This window comes from Poecilia mexicana, unplaced genomic scaffold (assembly GCF_051168715.1).
Source record: "Poecilia mexicana isolate PSO_F unplaced genomic scaffold, ASM5116871v1 scaffold_5, whole genome shotgun sequence".
Classification (NCBI taxonomy): domain Eukaryota; kingdom Metazoa; phylum Chordata; class Actinopteri; order Cyprinodontiformes; family Poeciliidae; genus Poecilia; species Poecilia mexicana.
The window spans coordinates 27,997,756-28,014,969 of NW_028263374.1; the positions used below are offsets into that span (position 1 = coordinate 27,997,756).

At 38.7% G+C, this 17,214-nt stretch overlaps 1 protein-coding gene and 2 non-coding genes across 3 annotated transcripts in view; 1 reads left to right on the top strand and 2 right to left on the bottom strand.

Moving 5' to 3' along the window:
* Positions 1-111: 111 nt before the first annotated feature.
* Positions 112-183, bottom strand: trnaq-uug (transfer RNA glutamine (anticodon UUG)). Its single transcript has one exon. It is a non-coding gene; the product is annotated as a tRNA-Gln (tRNA).
* Positions 184-895: 712 nt separating this feature from the next.
* Positions 896-969, top strand: trnai-aau (transfer RNA isoleucine (anticodon AAU)). The gene has a single exon. It is a non-coding gene; the product is annotated as a tRNA-Ile (tRNA).
* A 1,943-nt stretch (positions 970-2,912) lies between these two features.
* il17rd (interleukin 17 receptor D) overlaps positions 2,913-17,214 on the bottom strand; it is a 38,379-nt gene continuing 24,077 nt past the window's right edge. The window contains exons 4-16 of the mRNA XM_014971049.2: positions 15,950-16,068; positions 15,618-15,738; positions 15,436-15,480; positions 13,659-13,810; positions 11,824-11,889; positions 10,810-10,864; positions 10,499-10,609; positions 9,630-9,814; positions 9,439-9,554; positions 8,601-8,852; positions 7,459-7,923; positions 5,879-6,159; positions 2,913-4,566 (exon numbers count right to left, since the gene is read on the bottom strand). Coding sequence (XP_014826535.2) covers positions 4,463-4,566; positions 5,879-6,159; positions 7,459-7,923; positions 8,601-8,852; positions 9,439-9,554; positions 9,630-9,814; positions 10,499-10,609; positions 10,810-10,864; positions 11,824-11,889; positions 13,659-13,810; positions 15,436-15,480; positions 15,618-15,738; positions 15,950-16,068 — 2,072 coding nt within the window. The 3' untranslated portion in view covers positions 2,913-4,462. The remainder of the gene's footprint in view (positions 4,567-5,878; positions 6,160-7,458; positions 7,924-8,600; positions 8,853-9,438; positions 9,555-9,629; positions 9,815-10,498; positions 10,610-10,809; positions 10,865-11,823; positions 11,890-13,658; positions 13,811-15,435; positions 15,481-15,617; positions 15,739-15,949; positions 16,069-17,214) is intronic.

Sequence of the window (17,214 nt, forward strand, 5' to 3'; positions counted from 1 at the left end):
AACTTGGTGAACAAACTGTCAGACTTATACTTGTGCCTAATTTCACATTACAGTATATAAAGTAAGCCTGGGATCAAAACATGTATTGAAGATGTCATGAACAGAGACCAATGGTTCTACTGAGATTTGAACTCAGATTGCTGGATTCAAAGTCCAGAGTGCTAACCATTACACCATAGACCCACCAAGCGGGAACTTGAGTAAAGTGGCCTCGATTTCAAAGATGACTACAATGAAGTCGATTGGCATATGAACCATCACGAAAACAGAAGACTCTTGTTGTCCCGCTACACCCTGTGAGAAGCACAACCTACAAAATCTGTTTCTGTCTGGTTTCGAACCAGAGACCTTTTGCGTGTTAGGCAAACGTGATAACCACGACGCTACAGAAACTGAACTTCTTTTCTTTGTTTCAGCTTGAGGTTCCAAATTTGAAGATGTCAGATGCAACGCATCAAGTTTCTAGTGAGGCTTGCACTCAGATGCCTGGATTCAGAGTACAGACCACTACACCATAGAACCCTTGCTGACCTTTTACCACCTCATTGAGAAGACAGCATTGCATACGGCTGGTTAGCCCAGCTGGTCAGTGCATGACGCTCATAATGCCAGGGTTGTGGGTTCAATCCCCATACTGCCCAATCAACACTTCAAAAATGAAAAAAGGATGGAAAATGAAAAACTGCTTCAAGGTTGAAAAAGAAAATAATCAGTTCACAATAAGAAAGTGATTTAAAATTAAATCAACATTTCAAAATTAAAGAAAGCTGGAAAATATACCTTGACACATGTTAATTTTTGAAATACATTAGAATATGAGGACATTTTTCAATTCTATATTGTGGTAAGATCATGTAAGTTTTTCTTAAATCCATGGAAACCTTAGATTCTGTGTGGCCGGTTAGCTCAGCTGGTCAGAGCGTGGTGCTAATAACGCCAAGGTCATGGGTTCAATCCCCATACTGGCCAATTGAAATAGAAATCAATTCTGATAGGCAATTTAACAGTAACAGGAGCATTTAAGTAAAACATCTTCATATATTAATTTTTAAAAACTTTTATCAAATCTTAAGTGTGGTAAAATCATGTAAGTTATTCCTAAATCCATGGAAACTTAGGATTCTGTGTGGCCGGTTAGGTCAGCTGGTCAGAGGGGGGTGCTAATAACGCCAAGGTCATGGGTTCAATCCCCATACTGGCCACTTCAAAATATAAAAAGGGTGAAAAATAAAATAAACACTTCAAAACAAAAGGACAATCAACACTTGTCTTGAGAGTGTGGTACTAATAATCCTGAGGTCATGGGTTCAGTCTCCAAACTTTCAAATATAAAGTCTTTCAGACAATCAACACTTCAAAATATAAAAAGGGTGAATAATAAAATCAATACTTCCAAACGAAAAATGGTTCTGAAATACAAACAACTCTTCAAAATAAAAAATGGTTCAAAAATAAAATCAATACAGCAAAATAAAAAATATCTCTAAAATGCAATCAACACTTCAAAATTAAAAATGGTTCAAAAATAAAAACATTGCTAGAAAGCTTTCCTTTTATGCAAGTTGATTTTGAAAAACATTAGGATATGAGCACTTTTGTTAAGATCATCTAAGTTTTTAGCAAATCGATGCTGAAAGCGCGCGGTGCTAATAATGCCAAAGTCATGGGTTCAATACCCATGCTGGCCAGTTGAAACATAAAATGTTTTGGACAATTAAGACTGCAAAGTAACAAAAGGATTTAAGTTAAACCATTTTACACATTGATTCCAAAAACTGTGGCACAATAAATGCTATCAATTGTATTTTTTGATGCATCTGTATATATGTCCATAGTTATAATACCGATACTTTAACAATGCTCAAATCTTGTCTTTAAACAAAATAAAAAACCGTGTTCCAGTTCCAGGCAGTGTGGGTCAGCTCCATGTGGAACTCCAGGAGGAATGGAGTAACATTAGACAGGCCACCAGACAATCTGATCAACGCCATGCAAAGATGTGTTGCTCTGAGAGACGCAGCTACCGGACACACAAGATACTGAAAAATCTAATTCCTCAACCTGACCCCTATCATGTTCAAAGGACCGTCAGTCCACTACAAATGGCCATAGCAGGATGTGATCAATGCCAATATAAACATCAATAATTACTGAAAATATATTTTGAGTTTCTCTATATATTGCATAACCCAAATGTTCATAAAACTCTTATATTTGACAAGGGGCGTTTATATTTTTGTTCAGTGTATCTATTATTATTTAGTCATAGGCTCCTTCAAATTCACCAGAACACAGATCACCACCGGAGATCCTTCCTGCCAGCAGCCATAACTGTCTACAATAACTCTGAAGAAGTTTGAATAAATTAGATAAACTTTTAATTTACCTTTGGGATAAAAAACTACTTCTGAATTTGAATATCGTTTACTTATTTCAGCTACCAGGCAGAATGAAATAGAAATGAAATATGTGGTCTAATGTGCAACTGTATGGTATTGGACAAACTGTAAAGAATGTGGAGTGTTACCGTATTAAAGTCTAGGTAGTTTGGCCAGCGCAGGGCATTCTGGGTATCTGCAACCAAACATGCTGGAGTCTAGAGGCAGCAGGAGAAATGGCTCTAAGCCAAAGACAAAAGATAAATCCTCCAACCACAAAATGACACCACTTCATTTTCGTTTATATTTTGTGAAGAAAATTGTACATGTTGTTTCCTTCTGTGGTTCCTGGTGCAGCACCCCCACAGGTCAGGAGGGGAACAGGTTTTTTTTCCAAAGGGTTTGGTTGGTTTGATTCAGAACAGTGAGAAAGAGAACCACAGGAGCTAAAAATGTAGCAAATGTTGCAACCTTAGTCTCCAATCAAACCGAGTCTACCGGACTCAGGTGGGAAAACAAAGATCTTCCATCCTATCGCATGTTCTCATGTTTTATTGAAGTAATCGGGCATGATTGTTGCACATGAAGACAATTTTCATTATGCTCTATCTGAACTGAACTTATATTTAGAGCATCCTCTTCATGAAAATGCTTTACAACAACAGAATATCTTCAGTCGAGGGTTTCTTCACAACCGTTGTAGCACAGACTGGTAGCACAGACTGCCACAGGAGATCCTTCCTGCCCACAGCCATCAGAATATAAAACAAATCTTTGAAGAACCTTGGGTACAATGAGTTTCAGCAACATTTAATTTCCCTTTGGGATCAATAACGTATCTTTGAATTGATTTAAAAGTCAGTCAGAAGATCTTCCAATGAGCCGCTTCATTTAATTTTCACTCTCTCTCTGGGTACTTCTGTTCCTCTGTGAATTAAGAGCGAAAGCATAAAATTTGTCATCTATAAATGTAAAACACTTAAAAAATGTTAAAACCACAGTGAAAATATTGCAGGAGTGACACAGGTTACAAACATGTAAAAAATATATAACAAATTGCTTTTCACAAACTCAAGGACAAAAATAAAACTCTTCTATTTATATTATATCACATTATCAGGTCATATCAGGTGGTTAAAACCACTTTTTAACCAGATGTCCAACAAGTTGTTGCTGCAATGTTTAAACATAAATTACATTTCTGTGATGGGAGATTAGCTTAATACAGTTTGTTGTTCAAAATGTCAAAAAAGGTTGACTAGAAACATTTACATAAAAAGTAGCACTTCATTAAGACACATTTTAAACCATTAAACCAAGAATATTAAGAGTTTAAGCTGGTTTTACTCCACAAAAACATTCTACTTTTATAAACCGATGCATCTGAGGCTGCATTAGTCCGTTTAATCCTAGAAAATCCAGTTCGTGTGGGGATGCTAATCAAACTCTGAAAAAACAACAAACCTCAGGTCTCAGTTGGGTTGAAGTGAACTCTGGTTCGGTTCGAATGCATATCAGAACACCAATCAAACCAGAGACAGTTACAAAAGCAGGAACTGGACTACAGCGCAGTGCATCCTGGGTAAATGCAACCAAAACAAAATGCTGGAGTTTAGAGCTAGCGGGAAAAATAACTTGAGGTCTTTAGCCAAAGACATAAGAGAAATCCTCCAATCGCTAAAATCTGAGAACTGCAGCAGCTGAAAATGTAACAAATGTCGCAACTTTGGTCTTGTTGCATATTGCTGTCAGACTGTTTCCAAAGCTGCATGAACCAGCAGATCAAGTCACTGGATGTCAGCTTTGGTCTGTGGTTCAGAAATCCTCTAGTTTGATCGGACAAATCTTTCCTGAGGCGAGTGTTGGGGACGTGATGGTTGTTGGGCCCACAAAAGCCTGGAATCAGCGGTGGCCATAATCAGTAGTTAGTGGTCTGAGCACGAATGCACTACCGGCTGCCACCGATACGTTCCCTCTGACTACAGCTCCTCGACTCCTCCGCACCCTTCAAGTCTTCTGGTTTTATCTCCAAATCAACGGTGGCACGTGCCAGCGCTCCTTCCTTGATTGGCTGGCAGCCGGGGCTACAGGGATGCTGCTTGAGCGTCGCTGCGCTCTATCTGGTGCAGCTGAGGTTTGCAGGCTGTGCTGCAGCGAAGTGACGACACGGCAGGCGGCTCCTCGTCACCTGAAAGACAAGCGGAGCGTTATTTGCAGACAGGTCTGATAAATCCATGCACAGACTGTAAAATCAGTGCAACAGTATTCAGACCCCTGCAGTTATAGATAAATATGAGGAGAAAGTAAGATGAGCCATGGCTTGCTTTTTTTAATTTATAAGCATTTAATTAAGTTTTATTTGTTTGACAAATGTATTCAAGAGGGTATAAAAACAACAACTAATTATTAGGGATGCAGGTAATTGGTATTGGTCTGATAAGTAAACAATCTATACTTATTTTTATCTGTTTCTGGTCATTTTTTCCCCCATAAGTTTAAAATAATAGCAAAATGTATATAATATCAATTAATATCAGTAATCGGCCACAGCAGTGATACTAACATCGGATATTGATATCGGCCCAAATCTTCATATTATCTGTAATATTTATATCCCTCAATTTTTTGTCAATATGCTGTTGCAACCTGTAATTTCAATCAATTATATATTTTTATATTATTGAGCATCAACAATACAAATTGAAGACAAAGACAAAAACCTCACATGAAAAACCAAATGAGACTTTTGTTTTGCATATTTTATTACTCGTACTATGTAAAAGTAAACATTTATATTTAGACCCTTTTATCAGCTCTACTGCAACTAATTAATGCAGTTCAATGTGAGTATAAATGCTGAAGGCATCAGAGGTGCTTACTATCAATAATTTGATGATTAGTTGATTAATTGGATAAAGAATTGGCACATTCTGAAGATTTTTCATTTAATCCCTTTTTATACAATATTATAAATGCATTAAAATGCCAATAAACAAGTAAGTTTCTTTTTAAATAAGAAAAACATTGCATTGCCTAAAATGCATCATCATTCCTTTAGTGATCATTTGCAGCGAAGGATGCGTCTGCAGTTTAAAATAATGCTTTTAACATCCGCACGTGTTAAATGTTCATTAGATTTTACAGTTTACTGATTTTTGTGAAAGTGTACTTGCATTATTATCATGCCATTAGTACCATTATGTTACCTGGAAATGGTTTCAAAGCAATCTTATCGTTTATCGCAACAACTTATGGGTCAATTTATTGTCCAGCAACATTTGTTATTGTGACAGGCCTAGAGACAAAGTGGCCTAATCAATTATTATTGATATCATCACATGAAACAATATGTAGCTGAAACTGAACGGTGACAAAAAATGAAAAGTGTGGCAAGTTTCTCGCTCTTTCTTTGAGCTCTTTAATAGTGTTTTTGTTCTTAATCTGCAGAAAATCAGAACTAAATGAGGAATTAATGTAACTCTGCGGCGCTGCAGCTTTACCGAGGCCAGACGAAGACGATTCGCTGTCTGCCAAAGAGGAAGAGTCTGCCTGGTCATGCGACAGCCCCTCCATCAGGGGGATGGAGAGCTCCGACGACGGCACGGACGAGTCGTAGATTCCAGAATCCCGAGGAGGCGGGATGTCAGGGCCGGAGGGGCCGGAGGAGCCGGGCTCTTCGGTGTGGCCCAGAGCCGGTTGCTCTTCATCCTGGAGGACACACAGAGCTGAGGAAGAGGAGGAAGACTCTTCGGGTAAAACTCCAGATCTGCCGGTGGACAATCTGCAGAGAAAAAGCAAATGCCTCTTAACTCAGGGTCTGTACCCACAGTAAAGTTTTCAAAGTAAGTTTTTAAATTTTCCCATCACCACTTGGAAGACAAAAACAAAAATGAACTAGAGAAGACAGTTTCAATTCAACATTACATAATCACGGCAAAACCACAAAATCTGAAGTATTTTTAGTCTAGTTTCTTACTGCAAATATCTTAGTACACTAGAATAATTTAAGTAACTTATCAGCAAGATACAGAAGCTTGTTTTAAGTAAATAATTTCTTGATATTGATAAAAGTACTAGCTTAATACTCTTTTAGGGGCAAAGTTAATGTTAGCATGAGGGCTAAGTGGAGCAAATAGCATGTTGGCACCAGCAGTAGGATGTGGGTTATCAGCAGCATGTTGACTAACAAAACATTACTCCATGGCCGTCCAACATTAGTGTATGAAATAAAATCAGAATGAGGGTTATGCCGGGCATGATGAGAGACACTAAAGGACTTCATACAGAAATCAAGCACTTTCCAAACCTTGAAAACATGAAATTCAAGCACTTTCAATGATTTCAAATGGCAGTGCACCGATAAGAACATTTGAGGCGATATCAATATCCGATATTCATAATGCTGCTATGACCCATGACTGATATTTACCACTATTATATGTAATTATACACATTTCACAGCCGCTTTGGAGGAAAAAACTACCAGAAGTAGATAACGACAACTAGGTTTGTTTCAATGCACAATAAATCAATTAATGGCATAATAAATTAAAGCAAGTTCAGTAATTTTTATTTGCATGATTTATTGATTTTCTCGTCTTTCTACCAAAAACTGGATGATAAAAGTCTTCAGTCTGGTGCTATGGTCTCAACTAGGACCAATTCTGTTTACAGAGACTTCATAATTAATTTTATTTGTTGTTTCGTTTATTTATTTTGGATATTTGAAATGTCCTCCAGTTCCAGTGCTAAATGCTCATTAGAATTTAAAGTTTATTGATCCTAGAGAATCTGTTCTTGATTTTTTTATGCCATTACTTGAAATTACTTGAAAATGATCTCAAAACAACAATATTATCGTAATAACTTCTGGAACAATTTATCATCCAAAAAAATTTGTTATCGTGACAGACCCAGCAACAAGATAAAAACAAATATTGGTTGTTAATATCGGCCCAGTTTTATTTGTCGGACTGATATCGACCTCAGTGCTGATATGTTGTGCATCTCTTCTGTGTTATAATGAGGAGTGTGAGGTGTTGAAAGGAAATGACAGGCAGGCATTTCCAAAGCAGCGGACCTGGAAGTGGATCCAGGGATGGATGCGGAGCAGTGCGGCAGCTCTGGACTGGAGCCAGCGGCTAGCAGGAGCACGTTCCTCCTCGCTTCCCCCTCCAGCCCCTCCATGGACGGCGTCCTCACCAGAACCTCGTTCAGCACCACGCCGGAGTCAAACAGTCGCTCCGGCTGAGGCACGGAGGAGGAGCAGGCCGGCCGTGGAGGAGGAGGAGCGTTTTTGGAGGAGGAGGAGTCCGACGGAGCCAAGGACGCTCCTGGGGGAGACGGCTGCTTCTCGAACCAGTCCGAGTTCTGGCTGATGTGCTGGTGCATGTTACAGATCGAGACGTAGAGCGAGCGTCCGGATTTGCTGCGGAAGTAGTTCCTCCTGGAGATGTTGACGGGCTGCTGCTCCGAGTCGGCCAGCGCAGACTGGCTGGAGTGGAGCCGGCCGTAGAGCTGCGGCAGCTGATCCATGAGCTTCAGCCTGAACCAGGGGGGAAAATAAACCTGAGAAACTGCTTCTGTTTATAAAAGGACACTTACTACGTTTCCCTGTACAAATTAGATCTATGGTCTATACAAAACATGTTCATTACATGTTCTGGCACAAAATTATACTCAAAGATATTTTATTCTGGTCAGTTCTGCCCATTTTGATCTGTTTTAGGGCAGCTTGTCAATTTAAATCCAAATAAGCTGCTCCTGGCTACACCCCCCAACTCAATGTCTACCGTATCATGTGAAAATGGCTGCAAACAGATGAGCAACTATGCAACTGTACATCTTTGAAAAGCAGAAATGGAGCCTCCTGCACAACCAACAAGAATGCAGCAAGTAGTTTCTGGATGCTAAGTTGACAATAAAACTCTTGTCTTTTCCAGCAGCCATTGTGCGGCGCACACAACTGTAAAACCAGCTGACCAAACGTGCTGGAGCTCTGCTGGGGTTGCTAGGCAACGGTGCAACGCCTGTCAAATGTGACTTAACATTCGGGAGGTTTTTGAAATGGCTCCTTTTCCAAACAAAAGACATTAACATATTGCCAAAAAAAAAACAGCTGCGTGGTTTTAAATGCAGTTCAGACCCAAATGAAAGTCCAAAAACATGCAAAAACTGAAAAGTTCCCCTTTGACCCACTGCTGGTGTCAGCCGTGTTTCTACCTGGGAGCCAGACTCAGCGCTGTCGGGATGTCGCTCTCTGTGGAATAGTCAAAATACACTGCCATGAAGCGGCTCAGCTCCGGATCCCTGCCGTCCTCGTTCTGCTTCGCCAGCCGCAGCTTCTCTGCAATCATGGCCACGGCCACGACAAACAGGTCGCTGTGCGATCCGCTGGTCGGGGAGCCGCTGCCGCTGTTGCTACGGCGACCAACGGGAGTCTTCCCTCTGCGGCTTTTCTTTTCCACGTAATATCTGAGATAGTTGGAAGTGGAGACAGTCAATCAATGCTATTGGACAAATAGAAAGATTAATTATATATTCATTGTTTCCTGCACAAAAAGAATACTCTAACTGGTTGAATTTAACATTTAGCTTTAGCTTCTGCTAAGTAACATGTCAGTGTAGCACTTTAGCAGACCTAATGTTTATGAGTAACTGAAAAGTTAGCACAACTAACTTTTCAGTTACTGCTGTATTCTAAAACAAAAAGGTGCGCAGCATTGGCACAAAGGTAAAGCGCGTAAGGTGTGTATGGAGGACGACGTCCATCACAAGTTCAAGTCCCGGCCTGATGACGTTTGCAGCTTGTCTTGTCTGTCTCTCACATCCACTTTCCCCTACCTGACATCTGTTAAATAAAGGCCATCAGAGCCAATAAAACTTTTTAAAAAATCCTAAAATAAAAAGTATTAAGAGATCAAGTTTATTTTTTGAAATCTGTTATTTACCACCATCTGGTGGTTAAAGTTGGGACTGGAGGTGAGGATGGTTTTTAGGTGCTGACTTTTTTTCTTTATCTTCAATAAATTCAGGCTCTCAACATTAGAGGGAGAAGTACCGTAGGCCTTTAGAGCAGACGGTGATGATGAAGTTCGCTTCATCCAGCTGTCGGCTCAACCAAGACATCTGACCCTCTTTGCACATTTCCAGATGTTCCCACAGGTCCAGCACCACCTGAATTGAACAATCGATTAATTACACCTTCATGTTTTCTGTCATTTCAGCTTTTCCAGGTCCTGTCTGCCTCACCTCACAGCCGCAGAAGTCTTGCAGGAAGTAGGCAAAGCTCTGGATAACACTGGTGTGTTTGGAGCAATCTCTGTTGGAGTAACAGATGAAAACTTTGGGACGTGGCCACGGACGCTCGCTGTTCAGCGCTGCGCTCTGATTGGACGACTCGCTGCTCTCCTCATCCAGCTGGCTGTAGATGTTTTCTAATAGCACACAGAGATCACAAATGTCTCAATGCTAAAGTAACATCTCTTGTTTGGAAGATGAAAGTTTTATTGGTAGTGACTTCAAGGTGTCTACTATATGGGCAGACTAGTCAATTTGCATAGCTGAGGTGCACTGCATGTGATCTGGACCTATTCTTACACACAAACTGTTGTTACATCTTGGGATCCCTTCCATGTTTCTGATCTTTCCATATTTTTTTCCAATTCATGTAAACGACTACTAGACTGTTCCCACAGTTTTACTTTCTCTCTTAAACTAGTTAAGTTTCCTTTGAAACACGGTAACATCAGTTGTCAGCATTAGCATCAAGATTGAATGTTAGTGTTAAAAGCAGCCATCCGCTGTAAAAGAAACTAAACCAGGAGAGTTTTCTGAATCCAGCATTAAAAGCGAAACATTAGAGCGTTTTTCTGCTATGGCAGGATTTTAGGATGCATTTAAAATTCAGACTGCAGCCATTTTGTTCATGTATTGTTCTCTTGCACATTGATTAAGAGTGTCCACATATTTTCTTTTGTTGGTCTCGAAGCCATGGGTCCGCTATGCACTGCACCTGCCTACTAAGATAGAGCGTGTGGTAATTATGTATTAAATAGGCATGTTTCAAAAATATCCTGCCTGAGACGCTCCCAGCTCTGGATTTCATTGGCTAGCCTCACCTTGCTGCTTCTTGCGACACACTACAGTGAAGAGGGTGGCGAAGGCTGACATGATGACCAGCGGCACGGTGATGGCCATGGCACGGATAGGCCCCGCCCACGGGGAGTGGACTGAACGACAAAACAAACAGAACTCATTCAAATAACTGGGGTTTTAACCGTAATCTGGCTCTATAATGCTAATGAAAGTACAATACAGCAACTACATATTACTCATGTACATTGTAACACATTAAGGTAGACATTTATTCAAGACTAAATGTTAGAAAAGATGCATTAAAATGAAAACTGCTTCTTTCATGCAGCCTCACCCTGGCTGACGTGGTACTGCATCTGCCTCCTGGTCGTGTTGCTGTTGTCTCTAAGCTATAAAAGCAAAGACAAACAACGAAAGAGATTATTATTACTGTAAATGTCTGAACACATCACAACATGATTGACATTGTACAAATGTAACATGGCTTTCTTTCAACAATGTGCAGGTGCTCTGACAGTTAGTGGTCACCATAGCAACAAGTAACCAGCAGCTCCTCCCCCTTTTTCTGTATTGTGGTTTATTTAAGATCAAGCTTTACATGTTTACTTTCCAAGTATTATATTATTGTAACATATATTTCAGACAAATGTAACCAAATTCAGTGTTTTGTAATTTTGCCTGGTTTTGCATGTTTTTAACTATTATTATTAATGTCGTGTTTAATTTTACAACAGCTAACTGCTGTTAACGGCTCATTAGGAGTCATTGCTCTGTAGTAATAGTTATTTACTATTTTTCATTTAACATATAGGGAATATAGAAGCTGCTGGACTGATGTTAACCACCAACTCGATTTCCTCTTTTGTTAGAATAAATACAGTGAACCTGAATGTGTCTGTTGTGAAGTCAACATAACAGACATGAGACGAACAAAGATGGGTTACATGTTAACTCCTTTCATATGGTTTGGATACTGGACATTTTGGCATCGATCTGATACCAAATAAATACCACCAATGCCAATACTGATACCAATACTTTTCATTAAATATGATATATCATCAAACTTCTGACTTTTAATTCTTTTGGTGATTTTTCCTTTGAATAATTTTGTTCAAACCTAGGACAGACTTTCAAAGTTCAAAATACATTAATAACATTAACCTGATTTCTGTGCATTTTAACCAAATAATGTGCAAAATATTATAATTTGAGAGCAAATCGAAACAAGATCTTTGCTGAGGTACCTTTGAGAAACTACAGTAACTATAGAATAAAAATTGAAGAATATATTATCACATCTTTATGGTGTAGTTATGTTATAACATGACGGTGTTTGAAAATGTACCTCTATTACGTAGGTTCCCTGTGTGATGTCCTGAAGGACACACGTTGTCCTGGCCTGGTTCAGGTCCTGCCAAAACAAACAACTAAAATCATCTACAAATATCTACTTTTTTAGGCCTGTCGCAATAAGCAATCAATAAATCACATGTTAGATTAAAACAAGCTAAAAAATTATTTATTGTTTTTCTCTTTTCTCTCTGTCAACCAAAACCAATATTTTGGAAGAAAATTTGAGACTAAAGCAAAGTCTGGTGCTTTGGTCTCAACTGGCCCTTTTTTGAAGGACAGGACTCATAATTCATTGTATTTGTCGTTTCTGTTGTGTTTATTTTAGACATTTAAAATATATTTCCATTGTTAAATGTTCATTAGAATATAAAGTCTATTGATCTTTGAGAATGTCTTCTTGCATTTTTATGTAAATGCCATTATATTACTTAAAAATACTCTCTAAATAACAATATTATTGTTTAACGCAATAATTTCTGGACAATTTATCGTCCAGCAAAATGTATTATTGTGTAGGAGCGATCTTTGCAAAGGAACAGTCGAGCCTGACCTGCCTTCACACAGATCAAAACCAATAAAAACTCGTTGATTGAGACTCAGTGCAGTTGAACACTGAGTGAGTGAAGACGTCCCATGTTGTTCCCATGTGTCTGAATCACAGCAGAATACCCGGAGATTAAAGGGCCGAGCCGCTGGACAAACTTCAAAGAGGATGCAGCCAGGAGGGGGCAGTAAAATGGCTGCTCCCTCCGCCTTCCAGTGCGGATCTAAACGAGCAGACGCTTCATGTGGTTGGATATTTAGGTCACATTATGGGATCTCGAAGCACGCAGGAAAAGGTTTATTAGCATCTTAAAAGGCTAGCCTGAAAGAAAAGACTGAAAACTCAGCTGTTGTTAATAAACCAACATGCAATAGAACAAACAGGAAAAATGCTGCTTATGCGTCAGCTAATAGTTCAGCTGACTTCATTGGACCTTACAGTTAAGCCCATAATTATTCATACCCCTGGCAAGATTATGTTTAGGGTTTTCAAAGTGGGGCTGGGGGCCATTTGTTGCCCCTCCAATGATTTTACGTGCACAATCCAAGAATAAATTAAATAAATTAGGAAAAAAAAAGCTACAGATATAAAATTATATAAAAATATTAGAGGCAACAAAAAAATAATAATCTTTGCCAAGCTTTCTTTCTGTTGTCATGGTAACTAATCCAAGACTGGAATATTATTTTATCTGTTTTGCACATATTATTCCTCATACATTTCTTGCACAAATTGCAAAGATTTCTACTTGTATTTATACAGCCTTCCTTTTTTTATTTGGTTCTTATTCTATGTTATTATTTTATTTATCTTTTAATTTCCACAGAGAATGACTCTAAAAGTACCACTATGTTTTTAGATATGATTTTCTTGAAATAAAAGAAAAAAATTGTAGGAAAATATATCTGCCAAGAAGCTTCGTTAAATTATGTTTTATTATTTTGCACACCCTGTTCTGGCCGGATCGTTATTTGTGTTGCGCAGCACTCTCACTTCCGCTTCTGAGTTGTTGATGGAAGCTAAGCGTTAGCAGCATAACGTCCAATATTCAAGTTCGGCCTGGGAGGATTTCATTGTCTGATGATAATGTCCGGCTGAAATTTGTGTCAACAACAATATCGTTTATCGCAAAAAACTTCTGGGACATTTTATTGTCCAGCAACATTTGTTATTGTGACAGGAATACATGTTACTTTGAAATAACACATTTAACTCTGGTATAATGGAAATATCTTGGTAGTTTTGATACTGCTTCACAGCAAACAGAGAGCGGTCAGCCTTACTGGTCTGCAGCGCTGCACCCTGAAGAGACCGTCCTGCCGCAGCCTGTAGTAAAGGTAATACAGCTGGAAGTTGAAGGAGGACGGAGCCAAATCAAACGTCACATGAAGGTTCGATCCAAGCTGAGACACGTTCAGGGTCTTTGGCTTCCAGACTGAGGAGACAGAACCAGAACTCAACACCAAAACTCTGGATGTGTACAGACATGCAATGATACGAGATAAAAACATTAACATGCATGAATATTTAAAAACTTCTGGATCTATTTTTACTCTTACATCTAATCAAAAGGCATTTGGTCGCATATTTTTCACCACAAAACAAATATAAAGGAGAAAAAATATATAAAGAGTTGCATAGTAACTAGTTACATGTACTTGAGTAGCTTTTTGGAAAAAAAATAAAAAAAAATTTACTATGCTGTACTTTTTACTTTTACGTAACAAATTTTATTATGAAGTGTCACTTCACTACTCTTGACTCTGGATTTTGTGCCCATGTGAGTAAATTCACTGAATGAACAATTTTGTTTTAACTAAATATTCACAGACACACATTCTCTGTCTGTGTCTAGTTCTGATTAAAGTTTCATAAGTTTTATATTGAAAGAAATTGATTTGGAAAAATGTTTACTTATGTTATTTCTATGAATTATTTAAATTTTTGTCTTTCACATATCAAAATTTCCATAGAACTTATGTTTTTTCAAATGAACATTTTAACATGAAACATAATTTTTTTGCACATGAACAGTTTATGTTAAGACAAACTTGCATGTTTGCCTGTTCAGGAAGGAGACTTATGTTTTCTCCAGGTGCGGAAAACATGAAACTTATTTTCGCCTCTGTCAGTTTACGCTTCTCTGCCTCACAGAATGAGGTAAAGTGTGTGAGGACTTACCTCTGATTAAAGTCCTGCATATGTTGCAACTAGCTTTAATACCGTTTCTTTAGATATAACTGTATTTTGGAGAGCTTCTGCTGCTACGCCATCTTGGAAATGTTCTGAATTAAAATACGTCACCGCCGTCGCTAAGCAACGTACCAAACACTTTACGTTCGTGCAGATCAGTTGCTGTGTGGTCAACTGTTTGAGGCGTTTCATCTTTTTATTATGATGAAAGTTCTGCGCATCTTGCAAATGGCCTTCATATTGTCTTTTTTTTGTGTGAAATATAATAAAACTTTGGAGCGGTTCTGTTGGGACGCCATCTTAGATGTCTTTGATGTCAACTACATCAAAATACGTCACCGCTGTCACTATGCAAACTTAACACTTTGTTCACTTTTTGATTTCCCCTTTTCTTTCAGTCCTTTCTTTTTTCATCCGAGTTATATTTATATCTTTCAGCACTTTTAAATTTCTCTTTTCTTTCATTGGTTGTTTTCTGCCCCATTTTCTTTAAAATTGTTTCTTCTTTTTTCCCCAAAACATTTTGCTTTCCTTTTCTTACATTTTTATCATCCTTTTTTCCTGTTTTGACCTCTTTCGTTTTAGAAAAGTAGTTTTAATTATATGTGTATTTTTGCCAAAATCAGAGCACTAACATCTACCAAATCTCAGAATCACACACAGCAACAAAAAACACAATATATGTTGAAAATAGGTTCATACAGGCGACATTAGGGCCTGTATTATAAACTTAGATCAGAAGTTTATAATAATTTCACTCCAACAGTTTTATTAACTCATATTTGCTGAAACTTCTGGATTTTACTTGTGCATCAATGAATGCAGCCAACATGGGTTTGTGTATAATGGGCATAAAGAGGAACTTACATGGCTTGCAGACCAGATTGTCCGATCCAAGCAGGATTTCACATGCTGTTAACAGGAAAGCACAGAAATATTTGATTTTCAGTAAGAATAGAACCGTTCCTTCTCTTCCCTGATGAATAGAGACACTTTGACAGGGTTTTAATCACAAAGTAATTCATCAAGCTCGTCCAAACGCAACTTACAGTTGGTCCTAAGGAAAGATGGAGGGAAGAAGCTTTCATTCATCAGAGACGGGAAAGGAACGACACGAACCATGTAGTCAGTGTCAAAGGTCAAACTACTGAACGGCTGACTGCTCAGCTTCTGCACGAGGAGAAAAATACAGATTATTAAATCTAGTAGTCAGATTACAGCTGAGTGAAAGAAAACAAAGAATCAAAAGAAGTTTATATTACACACTACTGTGGACCAGTCTCAATCTCGCCTCATTTCTTAACATTTTCATTCCGAGTAGTGAAAACTTTTCTGCCTTCACTTGAGAAAGTGTGAGATGATTGCTCTGCACAGATCTCACCGTGCTCCTGTAGGAGTAGTTGAGCTGCCGCGGTTCTTTGAGGATCAGGTGCTGACACTGCTTCCCGTCTGGATTTTTGTCCTCCAGATAAACTCTGAAGCCTTTAATGTGTTCGATTCCTGCAGAGATAAGACAGAAACGTCAGTTTCATCTTTCCTCTCCATTCTTCCTTCTATACTCCTAACATTTAGGAATATAGAAAAATGTTCTGCATGTCCTCATCAAGGTTATTACAGCTAGCTAAAACTAACAACATAATGAAAACTGAAGTTGAGAAAACAACTTCAGTTTTTCTCAATGGTAATTAATGGCATAAAATATAACTAACTGGAAACTATATTGTGTGTTTAAAACTGAAACATTCTGAAATTCTATATATAATATCCTTTGTTTTCGTGTTTATGAATCTGCGTTCTGTTTGTGATTGTTGCATTTTAATTTTGATTGTAGCATTTTGTTTGCATTTGTTTGCAGACCGAGGTTTTTAGAGTTTGCTGTTTTGGTTCACATCAGAGTTTGATTACGTGTTCACACCTCCCCAAACAAACCAGACTTTCTAGACAAACGGACTGGAGTTTGATTACAGCGGACCAAACAGTACTGGTGTGAATTGTTACGTCTGCAGACTTGAATTAGAGTGATCCTCTGGCTGCAGTTTTATGTTCCTCCAAATTCAAACCTCTTTTTTCTCTAAATCAGAGTAAAATACTTTCGGAAATGATGATGGGATGCATTTCTGTGGACATAATTTGGACCTGTCCCTTTGTTTCCTGTCTTCACCCCTCCCATCCTCCTCCATTCGCTCCCCCTCCTCCCCGTTCTTCCCAGCTAAATCTCCTCCTCTTTGAAAACATCTGTCTTGTAATTACACCTTCACATCCAAGAGACATGTTTTTCCCATTAGCTCTGCAGGAGAGGCAGAGAAAAAGTGGAGGGACAGGTTTCTGTGTCCTTAGGCGGATTCCTGAACATGTTCTTCCGTTTCTCTCTGTGACTTGAGTAGAATTTGCATTTTAGCAGCAGCAGCAGCAGCAACTTATGCATTTTTACAGCATTAGGTGATTTGACATTGTGCACAGAGGATGAGTCATGGATTGGCTTTGTTTTTCCCGAACACGGGAAAAACAAGTGAAAAAAAAAGTAGAACTGCAGAGGGAATCAGGCATTTCCGTTCACTTCTGATCCCTGGAGTAATGCAGCCTGGCAGCGGCAGACAGAGGCGAACCGAATCCATCCAGAACCACTGAGCCATCAATTTCCAACGG